The 12,282-nt window shown below is 31.7% G+C and overlaps 1 protein-coding gene across 2 annotated transcripts in view; it reads left to right on the top strand.

Annotated features, from left to right (window-relative positions):
* Positions 1 to 12,282, top strand: part of LOC134715712 (solute carrier family 12 member 2-like) — a 53,853-nt gene that overhangs the window by 13,776 nt on the left and 27,795 nt on the right. For both annotated transcript variants that reach the window (XM_063578073.1, XM_063578072.1), the window contains 6 exons: positions 507 to 539; positions 789 to 895; positions 4,402 to 4,512; positions 5,062 to 5,173; positions 8,214 to 8,341; positions 10,045 to 10,290. In XM_063578073.1, the coding sequence (XP_063434143.1) occupies positions 507 to 539; positions 789 to 895; positions 4,402 to 4,512; positions 5,062 to 5,173; positions 8,214 to 8,341; positions 10,045 to 10,290 (737 nt within the window). The remainder of the gene's footprint in view (positions 1 to 506; positions 540 to 788; positions 896 to 4,401; positions 4,513 to 5,061; positions 5,174 to 8,213; positions 8,342 to 10,044; positions 10,291 to 12,282) is intronic.

The following is a 12,282-nucleotide window of genomic DNA, read 5'->3' as shown; positions in this document are numbered from 1 at the left end:
CTATTGTAGGAGGTGCTTACTTTATGATATCCCGTAGTTTAGGTCCAGAATTTGGTGGTGCTATTAGACTGATTTTCTCTGTTCTATTGTAGGAGGTGCTTACTTTATGGTATCCCGTAGTTTAGGTCCAGAATTTGGTGGTGCTATTGGACTGATTTTCTCTACTTTATTGTAGGAGGTGCTAACTTTATGACATATCGTAGTTAAGGTCCATAATTTGGTGGTGCTATTGGACTGATTTTCTCTGTTCTGTTGTAGGAGGTGCTTACTTTATGATATCCTATAGTTTAGGTCAGAATTTTGTGGTGCTATTGGACTGATTTTCTCTACTTTATTGTAGGAGGTGCTAACTTTATGACATATCGTAGTTAAGGTCCATAATTTGGTGGTGCTATTGGACTGATTTTCTCTGTTCTATTGTAGGAGGTGCTTACTTTATGATATCCCGTAGTTTAGGTCCATAATTTGGTGGTGCTATTGGACTGATTTTCTCTGTTCTATTGTAGGAGGTGCTTACTTTATGATATCCCGTAGTTTAGGTCCAGAATTTGGTGGTGCTATTGGACTGATTTTCTCTGTTCTATTGTAGGAGATGCTAACTTTATGATATCCCGTAGTTTAGGTCCAGAATATGGTGGTGCTATTGGACTGATTTTATCTATTTTATTGTAGGAGTTGCTAACTTTATGACATATCGTAGTTAAGGTCCATAATTTGGTGGTGCTATTGGACTGATTTTCTCTGTTCTATTGTAGGAGGTGCTTACTTTATGATATCCCGCAGTTTAGGTCCAGAATTTGGTGGTGCTATTGGACTGATCTTCTCTGTAGCCAATGCTGTAGCTGTTGCCATGTATGTTGTAGGATTTGCTGAGACTGTCAGAGATATATTGAAGGTATTTATATCAGTTTTAGGATTATTTTAATTATTTATGATCATGATATTGTTAGGATTCATATTAACATTATGGCATTATACAATGTAAAACTGATATTGTAGGAATTAGAAACACTAAATAGAATTACAGTGGAATATTAAAACTAGTGCTCAAGATTTTGTAACTCAACAAAATTAGTATAGAGGTACAAAATGAATTGGAACTCACATGCAGAAAAATCATAACCCATTTTTGGTTGTTCTTAATATGATCTCCTTTATTCAATGAAAAAATTCTTTCAATATTATTTTTGATGCATACATGTACATGTACATGTATATATATTTATACTGTGACAGTCCAGTATGGAAAATTTTGAATACTAAATGCCCTGAAACTGAAATTCTATACAAATAGCTGAGTGAATGGTATAGTAATTAAGTTTCTATACTGGGAGATATATCTAGGTAGAATAATAAATGTTCACATTGTCATAAAACTATTCCTGTGATCAATAAAGGTATAAGTCTGATTAATATATACAAAACTATTTGCAGTAGAATTAATTATGCATGGAAACTGTCTGTGGTATTTATTTGTTCTGATTGTCAATAAGAAAAAAGGAGTAACCCCAGCCATTAAAGAGAGACAAGTGTCAGAAATAATCCATATAGTGGACAGTTATAGATCGTTATTAGTATTCCATATTTATTATTGTTTATCACTTCCTAACGAGACAGTGGTATTTATTGTAATAAAATTTATAGTCCAAAGGCAAAAGATATTCCATTCACTATTTGTCATTACAGTTTCCTAATGTGTCAATATATTTATTTAAGATTATCTGCAAGGACTCAAATATTTGATAAAGGCAGTGGCGGATCCAGAGGGGGGGTTCCGGGGGTGCGCACCCCCCCTTTATTTTTGCCGATCAATGCATTTGTATCGGGACATATGTTTTGCACCCCCCCTTTGCCCTGGGTTAGCACCCCCCCTTTCGAAAATTCCTGCATCTGCCCCTGAAAGATATATCCTACTTGCATCTTTTGATATCCTCATCAAGACCTGTAGAATATAATGTCATGTAACCCTTGAAACCCTCTCATTCTGTCCAGTTATTCTCTCTTTTTCTGCTGACATATGATGGAAGTGTTTAGTTTTAAGTCTAATTTTAAAATACTTTATCCTTGTTTACTTATGAAAAAAAATAAAGAATATATATGTTTAAACCTAATAGAACAGAATATTATTGACTTTGAAAATTGTTATTAATAATATTATTGACGGCCATTACAATCTGTACAATGTCCGCTATTTCAAAAAGTAAACCATTATTAGAACAATGCCTTAGCCTAAAACTGAAAAAAGATTGAACTAAAAAAGAATTAAAAAACGAAAAATACAAAAGAAAATCCCACTTTTCATCCCCCAAAAAATTGCTTTGTTTAGCTTGACCAGTTCTCTTGAGGATAAGCCACCTATCACTTTTACATAACATCTTAATATATCATTTAAACTTTTATGATACAGGTTTTCTTCAAATCTGATGTTTGAAAACATCCTGTATTATTTGTATTATAGATATAGTGTAATTACATTTTATAAGTTAACTGTAATTTGTTTTAATAAATATTTAGTTTTCTGATATATATTACAACTATTATTAAGGCCAAACATAAAAATATGTGTGTTAAAGGTTTGTTCTGAAAGAAACCCCAGGGTAGGTAGGTACAAAGTACATGTAGGTAACGTAGGACTAAGGTAATTAAGGTAAAAACCTTGAGTTCAATTTATCCACCCCTGTGCTTACATACACCAGAATTGTTTTGCTTACATACACCAGAATTGTTTCCACTCTCAAACTTTAAAACCCATTGTAGTTGGGTAATGAAACTTGGCACAATTATTCACCACCTAAAGAATGAGTGTCATAAAAGAGGGAAAAAGATATAGGTGTACATTGAAAGTGATGGTATAGAAAAACTTGATCCAACTTAGCCACATCTGTGCATATGTATAGAAGATGTGGTGCACAACATTGTCGGATCCATGGGGGGAGTTCTGGGGGTTGGAACCCCCCTTTTTTTTGGCTAATCAATGCATTTGAATGGGGACATATGGTCCGAGTACACAGTTATCGTCCTTTGATTTTCGTTGTCCACGAATATAGTCCTTAATTTGGACAGTGTGTTACTTGCCAATTTATGTTATACCCCTTCCAAATTTAATTCTCCATGTTTTATGCCTCATATAGCAAGTTGGGGGGTGAAATGTCACTGTAAAAAAATTTAGGTCATAAATATTAAGGTAAAGTAGTGATTAGGTCCAGCTGAAAAAGGTAAAAAATTAGCACTTCGGAAGCTGTCAAAAGATTTCAAGACCCCCTTAACACAAAATTGTCCATATTTTGAGTTAGAGCTGATGAAGTTTTCTATAATTTTGATATAATTTGTCCCAAAAGTAGTACAACACACTGTAAAAATGTTATTGAGAAAGCGCAGGTGAGATTTTTTTTATTTACATTTATTGTCTAAAAGAAATGCACTACGAAATAACTGTGTACTCGGACCATATAGTTGGAACCCCCCTTTGTCCTGGGTTGGGAACCCCCTCTTTTTAAAATGGCTGGATCCTCCCCTGCACAAGTCAAATGTCTGTGGGTATAAGCTGTGATTGAATGGATGATCCTAAATAATTCAAATAATAAAAAGAATTGCATAATTTTTCTAATGAATTTGAGCAGGTACATCTGTGATGATGCTATTCCCATCCTATAGTTCCCAATAAAATAGTACGTACTACATTGCCAGTTTGATAAGATTACTTTTAAAATTAATGCACTAGAAAAGAAGTCCTGTGAAAAATGTTTGTCTATAGTATAGACCCCAATAGAATCGGTAGATAATTAATTTATGTGCAAAATATAATGAACATTGACATATGAATTAAATTTGATAATGATACATGGGCATACATGTGCCTTTGTAGTTTATACAAATGTATCATTAGTATTATAAAGAAACTAGACTTCAAAAGGTTCCTGCTGTCTTAAACGGTTATGTCACAAGTGTAGAAATTAATGATACAGTTTTATATGTAATTGTTTAAATGTTCAAGGCTGAGACATGCCTTGAAACAAAATAGTCTTCCTATTAAACACGAGAAAACTATTGGAACATGTCATATATGTGATGGTATATATTGTAAACATGCTTTTATATTCACCTTTATAGTGCAGCACATAATCATTCTTAATTACATGCACCATATAATTTGTAATTTCTAGAACATCTTACAAAAAATCTAAATCTTATTAATTGTCTTGTCTGGACAATGATGTAACATATAAAGTACAGGGGCACACTAAATAAAAAATATTGTTATTGTAGAAAACTATTACACCTTTACAGGTATCTTGTCATATGAGAAGTGCATACATGCAGGTAATTTGCAGTTAGATCTGGTACAGACAGATTTATTTTGCATGTATCTCACGTAAATAAACCTTGATGTTGTATTTGTAGGAACACGATGCCTTGATGATAGACGAGGTCAATGATATACGTATAATTGGTATCCTGACTACTACGTTTCTGTTGGTGATCGCTATCATTGGTATGGAGTGGGAAGCTAGAGTAAGCTATGATATATCAGTGTCTGAATAAAACAACCTTACAACATCTGTACAAATGTAGACATGTTAAATTGTCTGGGTAACAAGTAATGAATTTCATTAGGATTTTTCTACAAGTTTCAGTCGATATGAAAGGCTTCTTTTACTTGTTAGAAAGTGTATACACAATAGATATTGAGAGTCACATGTCAATAACCTTATTCCATATAAACTGGTAGACCTGTTTACTGCTTAACTTTCATCACAGTTTCTCATCTCTTATATATTTTTTTCTATAAGATTCATGCATGCTACATTTCTTTTCAAAATTCATTTTCATCAATTTTCCAAAAAGGACAAAAATATAGAAAAAATGAAATAAATGGACTGATAGAAAAAAAAGTGTTTTTTTATTTTATTAAAGTATAATTATACATAAATGAATAAGGTTATGTACCTATTTTCCTCATACATATCCCTGAAGCCCAAAAAACCTTCTATTCTTCTGAATGTTAAATATGATATTTGTAAAAATGAAATATATTAATTGACGTTCATGTTTTATTTCCAGGCTCAGATGGTGTTGTTAGTAGCCTTATTAATTGCACTTGTTAATTTTATAATTGGAACATTTATCCCTCCAAGTAAAGAAAATTTAGACAGAGGTATCATAGGATATAATAGTAAGTAATCCCTCCAAGTAAAGCAAATTTAGACAGAGGTATCATAGGATATACATGTAAGTAATCCCTCCAAGTAAAGCAAATTTAGACAGAGGTATCATAGGATATACATGTCAGTTATGTCTTCTATACCTATGAGTAGTGAAAAAAACCAACAGTAAACTTAATGCAGGCACTGATGATAAAAAAGGTTCAAGAACATTTGAAAATTACAATTATAACTCCCCATAATCTACAGATAGGTCAAAAGGAAGTATAACAGGATATTTATAGATTTATATATAATTATAATACATGTATAAGGTAATTAGTGCAAAGAGGTCCTAGATGTCATAATAATGAATACAAAATTTAAAGTGCAAATGTCTATCATATTTGGAGTGTAAATTCTTCATGTGATAAATGGTAAACAGAGCACATGCCCTTTGCACATTATCATTAGTATAAGTCAATCTACCTTTAATTGGGTTGACGTTTTAATTAACGTTATTAAAGAATGTAAGTTGTGTATTGTTCCAAGGATATGTTAGCAGTTAAACTAAATCAGTAAAGAACAAGTGTCACTGGTACCAGTACTATCATGGGTTATCACATATATTGGTGTTTTGTTCTATGTGGCCAGGAAAGCTATACACAAAAATGACTGAAATCAGCCAAAAGAAAACTAGTAAATACAGAAATTGTGAAGATGTTTTATCTCTTAATCAATACAAAAAAAAAGATGTGGTATGATTGGCAATGAGACAACTATTCACAAAAGGCGAAATGACACAGAATGCATATGGACCATAATTTGCTATTGGGCTCCGTTTCCTATAACTATAGAAAAGTGATAAAATGTGAATAACTGTAAGAAAAGTTGTAACTACATCTAAAGATGCCATTATTTTTATCAACATACAAGTGTATGCTACTCTTCACTAGAAAAAAATTTAAAATATACGAATTTTAAAGATTCTACAACCGTATTTTTGTGTCGTTTCTCGCGTTACTTTTTGCTTCCGAAGAGCATAACACTGACTGATTTATAGATAATCGTCACCAGCAAATTCATAACTTTTGCTTTCAAATAACAAAGAACATCAACCAATAAGAATAGTGAGAAGAAAATGCTGAGAACTATAAATATTTATGTAGCAGATGTAAGAACAGTGGCGTGATTTTTGTGTCCGATTTCGTAACACAATTTTTAGATGATGTAATCTGCTTTGTTGTAATAGAATTCTTAAAAACAATATGCAAATATGAACTCTCGCGAGATGTTCAAACAGGTAAATCCGAGATGATTTACATTCTTGTTTTGATCTTCGTAATAATTAAGTAAGAAAATTACGTTATCGTTATGCGTTACATTTCACACGAAACAGAAGTCCAGTTATTTATTAAAATTGTTTTTGTCCTTAAGTTCAAACATTTCCGGTCATACGTGAAACATGTGACTAACATGTGATAACGCCATTACGGCCGGATGTACGAAATACTAGGTCTAAACATTGTTTTTGTTTCCATCTGGATGTTAGCAAACATAATCTGTAGACTTGTTTCGTCTTGTTTAAAAGAGGAAAATACAATTGTCAAAGAGATTGCGCCGGTGGTCTGTTATTTTTCCTATGTGCATAATGTTACATACGATCCTGTGTGAAAATAAATGCCCAATGACTTGACAAAATCGATTTCATATTTGACAGACGTTAGAACACACTTCGTTTCCCGATAATGACATGAAGAGTCCTTTGAAAAATCAATCGAAATTATGTCTCTTATCATTGTAGCAATGCTCGTTGGATTGATTTAACTTCAGCAGTAAATATTACTGGATATTTTAGGTGAATAAATATAATTTAATAAAAAATACATGTTTAATATACCGTTACACTTGGAATGTACAAAGTTGGAATCTTTGTCACAGTTTTTAATTAATATTTTTTATTCATGTTCTGCAAACACTTATCAGAAACGCAATAAACTTGTCAAAGGAGAAGTAAACTTTTACCATGCATGACTTGAAAGGAAGTACTTTATTGATTTTAGCCCACTAAAGTAGGTTAAAATGTGGAAACCATGTAGATGGTGTACAGGTCACAAGTATCACATTGTGCCTATTTTAAAGATTTTAATTTCAAGTTAAAAGTTTTTTTCTTTACTGGATTTAAAGAATGTTACATTGCCAATGATTTGGAATAAATTGTATATAACTGGAATATTAAAACCAAATATAAATACATTGTTTTGGCTTAAACATCAAGATACAACGATTATGGTATCCTGTATCAATGAAGAAAATATGGAAAATTCTGAATAAATTGTACTAATTGATTTCAAAACAAGCACATATTTAGGAGTTTTATAATACTGTTACATTTAAGATGGATTTTAAGAAAAAGTATACTGTTCTGATTATTTAAGCAGATTTTGCAATAAAATAAAACTAAAAAATGCTTTCGGTTTCTTATGGTTTCCTGTCAGGTTTAAAAAAAACTTTAATATAACATTGAAAATAGATTTTAAATATTAACATGAGGCAAGTAACACTAGTAATGGTGTTTATTTATGCCTTTTGAATTATATTGTGCAAAATAAAGAAAATAAAGATTGGTTTCCTGTTTGGTTTCATGTCACATAAACGGTGAATCAAAATGTATTAATTTTTTCTCGAAAAACTCAATTGTTCCATTCATACCATTCTAACACCAACACAACCCACAAAATAAAAGTTAAAATTTTAGAACTTATAAAAAAGGATACAAAAAGAAACCAAAGGCTGAATACCAAATTATGGTCCATATCCTTAACTCAGGACAATCAATTTGTATTCTGACTTTCACACTTGTCTTCTCTTGAACAACAGTCACTAGATTTTTATTCTCAAAGAGATACACATGGGTATCAATGGTAAACCAAAAACATCAACTTGTACAATAATTAAAGTTAAAATAGAAACTTGCACTTGGATAGTCACTCAAGAAATGGGAGTGAAAACATAATGATTTATTTTGATTTTTGTTATTGTGGTTTTATAACTCATTCATTTTTATTTCAGGTACTGTTTTTGTAGAAAATTTGAAGCCACAGTTTATAGGTGGTGAATCCTTTTTCTCTGTCTTTTCTGTATTTTTTCCTGCTGCCACAGGCATATTGGCCGGGGCTAATATATCAGGAGATTTAAAAGTAAGTATTGGATTAAAGCAGCATTCAATAGTGTTATTTCAACATTTTGATATAGAATAAAAAAATCTATGAAATGATGTATCATATAGTGTTCTTCACCTTTATAATACAGATCATCAGTCTTAAAAGAAAATATGAACAGGAGTGTTAATAAAAACAACAACAACTTGAAAATGGATTGCTTCCTAAAAAAAATCTGGTACATAAGGTCTTTGAGTATATCTCGGTTCTATATACATGTAGCTATAGTAAATCTTGGATGGCCCTGAAAAATATGATATGAAATATAATCAAGATAGATGACCTATTAAATGTAATGGACTGATCAGCTGTTCTTTTCCTTTTATCTGTTTGGCTTTAACTTATATGATAATCCAGTTTACCAATATCCTTCTTCAACAGCCTTTAATAACCGTGAAATACACTCAAAAATATAAGACTGAACATCTTACCCCAACAAATTTTGAACCTGTTAAATATGACTTTAATAAAAAGTCTTCTATAATCCATATAATTGGATGATACCCACAACCTTTTCACCACAAAAAAGTAGGATTTTTTATAATAATTTTTTAAAGTACCAAGTCTTTTATTGTTATTTGCAATACTTTAAAAAAAAAAATCCCTTTCTTCAATCAAAATATAGTTGAAAAAATGTTATCAAATTAATGTGAATCCTTTATAAGTGTAAAAATAGGATTAAAATAAGAAGAAAGATGTTGCAAAAAATGTGTTTGTCATTAGTTTTTAAATAACCATCAGTATTCTGCAATCCAGTTTGATGTTTGATATTACATATTTATACTATTAAGACGTAGATATTTAAAGAACTTTATGTAAAATATTAATCTAAAAATCTTCATAGAACTATTTTCAAAAACAAGCAATAGCTGGACTACTTCTAAATTCATATTATAGAGGTCAATTATTGGTGAAATTTGTTTTCTGGTTGCTGCCTTATAATGTTAATTTTTCTTTTTAGCTCACCTGGCCCAAAGGGCCAAGTGAGCTTTTCTCATCACTTGACGTCCGGTGTCCAGCGTTGTTTATTTTACAAAAATCTTCTCTGATGAAACTACTGAGGTAAAATGCGGTGTTTGACTTATAACTCAAAAATCAAAGCATTTAGAGCAAATCTGACATGGGGTTAAACTGTTTATCAGGTCAAGATCTATTTTCAGAAGAAATGGGACAACCTGTTGTTAGGTTGCTGTCCCTGAATTGGTAATTTTAAGTTAATTTTGCTGTTAATGGTTATTACCTTGAATACAATTACAGATAGAGATAAACTGTAAACAGCAATAATGTTCAGCAAAGATTTACAAATAATTCAACATGACCAAAATGGTCAGTTGACCCCATGAGGAGTTATTGCCCTTAATAGTCAATTTTTAACAATTTTCATAAAATTTGGAAATTTTCACTAACATTTTCCACTAAAACTACTTGGCCAAGTTCATTATTGATAGAGATAATTGTAAGCAGCAAGAATGTTTAATAAAGTAAGATCTTCACCATCACCAAAACACAATTTTGTCATGAATCCATATGTGTCCTTTGTTTAATATTCACATAGACCAAGGTGAGCGACACAGGCTCTTTAGAGCCTCTAGTTTCTTCTATTTATGTTGTTTCAACATTTAATTTTTGGTAAATTAAATTATACATGAAATATCCTTATTATCTCTTTTTTTTTTTTACAGAATCCTCAGAAAGACATTCCTAAAGGAACAATTCTTGCCATTTTAATATCGTCTGTTGTGTATATAGTTGTTGCATGGATATTAGGCGCTACTGTGATACGAGAAATTCCATTAACAGTGTGTTCATCTGTGCTTGTAAATAATACATTAAACTCCAGCCTTGTTACCTCGGACAATATCACATCTACAATAGCCAATTGTACGGTTGATCCCACAAGTTTGTTTGGATTATTACATGATTATCAGGTAAGATAACTCCAGCCTTGTTACCTCAGACAATATCACATCTACAATAGCCAATTGTACTGTTGATCCCACAAGTTTGTTTGGATAATTACATGATTATCAGGTCAGATAACTCCAGCCTTGTTACCTCAGACAATATCACATCTACAATAGCCAATTGTACTGTTGATCCCACAAGTTTGTTTCAGGGACTAAACTTAACGCTCGCCCGGGCGCCCGAGGCGACCAGATTTTCGGCTGGGCGAATATATTTAGTCATCATGGTCGCCCAGCTGGCGACTGTAAAAAAAATTGAAGTAAATCCCATTTGTACCCTTTCCCCCGAAATATTAACAAAGACTGTTCCCAAAAGGAAACCTGTTTGTCTTATCAAAGCGATATAGAAATATAGAGTATTTCCGAAAACCAGTAGGTTATTTCTAATAACTGAACCCAGTCGAATAGCTATGTTTTCAATCCGGAGTCACGATGTTGCATATATATAACTTCTTCTTTCCGCATGTTTTCTTAGTTCTGCTAAATTTTCTACGATAATTTCATTATTGAACAGTGTTTTCTATTTTACTGTTCAATAAGCATCGTGAAAGGGATGTTTTCTTATTGTACTGCGATTCATTACAAGCCTGTGTTAGACGCACAGGCACTTGTCTCAAAAAAAATTAACTATATACCTTAATATAACACAAGGTACTTAACTAATTTTTTTGAAAAATGACACCCAGTCTCGAATTCACGTTATTTTTGTATTTCTCGGTTGTCAAACCTACTTAAATTTAATATACCGTAAATCTTAATTGATTTATCTACACAATGGTATATGACACGACTATCATTGTTGTCGGGATCATTAGTAGCAGGCCTCAGAAGTCGGTCAACGGGATGTGTTGCCAAAAATTGAGACGAATGCAAAAAAACATCCCGTTGACCGACTTCTGAGGCCTGCTACTAATGATCCCGACAACAATGATAGTCGTGTCATATACCATTGTGTAGATAAATCAATTTAGATTTACGGCATATTAAGTTTAAGTAGGTTTGACAACCGAGAAATAAAAAAAATAACGGGAATTTGGGAATGGGTGTCATTATTCAAAAATTTAGTTAAGTACCTTGTGTTATATTAAGGTATATAGGAAAAAATTTTTGGAGACAAGTGCCTGTGGTTAGACGGTAACTTGTCCCTGAATCGCTTTTACCAAATATTTAATAAAAAAAGAAATTTAAAATCTCGTAAATAAAAATCCCGATATCTAGTTTGATATCCAATCTTCATTAAAAACTTATTGAAAAATATATTTTGATCAACACTATTAGGGGATGGCTTGGATTGAGATAATATTTAATGTTCATAGAAAAAGCCATATTGTCTAAAGGTCAACAGGAAGTTGAAAATTTGAAGGGAGATAATTTTGTTAGGAAACAACCTAAAATAAATATTGTCAAATCTTATGATGCATTTCTGGTAGCAATAATTCAAATATTATAATGGTTACCATAGAAAACATTTTCAAGACTACAAGTGGGATTTCACAATAAGGCTTCATTAGAAAAACTGTTTTGTTTCATACCATGAACATACATTTAAAGAAGAATCAAAGAAGTTTGTATTTGAACATATATGAAGACTACTTCCTGTTTAACTTCTTGTATGAATGATCCTCCTTACGTGGGAGCACTTAACAAATGTACAAGTTTGTTAACATAAACATCAAAATGATTTGCTTTGCTTCATGGTATGATAATTTGATAAAAAAAAATCTGACTGGAACCAACATCAAGAACATATTAATTTCTGAATAAGGTTTAGATACAACTAATGTTCTCCAGCTGAGCCTATAGCTAGCAATATTCAAGATAACTTATACAAAGTATCCTTACAATCACTGTTATTATGCTAAAGTGCCCTTTCAGAAAACTAGCACCCTTCTGCCCTGAGATTTAAGCTGGAACACTGTTAGTAAGTATATACTAAGTAATTTTCAGTTTTGTTTT

Source organism: Mytilus trossulus, chromosome 4 (genome assembly GCF_036588685.1).
Source record: "Mytilus trossulus isolate FHL-02 chromosome 4, PNRI_Mtr1.1.1.hap1, whole genome shotgun sequence".
NCBI lineage: Eukaryota > Metazoa > Mollusca > Bivalvia > Mytilida > Mytilidae > Mytilus > Mytilus trossulus.
Note: the sequence above shows the minus strand (reverse complement) of the source record. Positions and strands in the feature narration are given on the sequence as shown.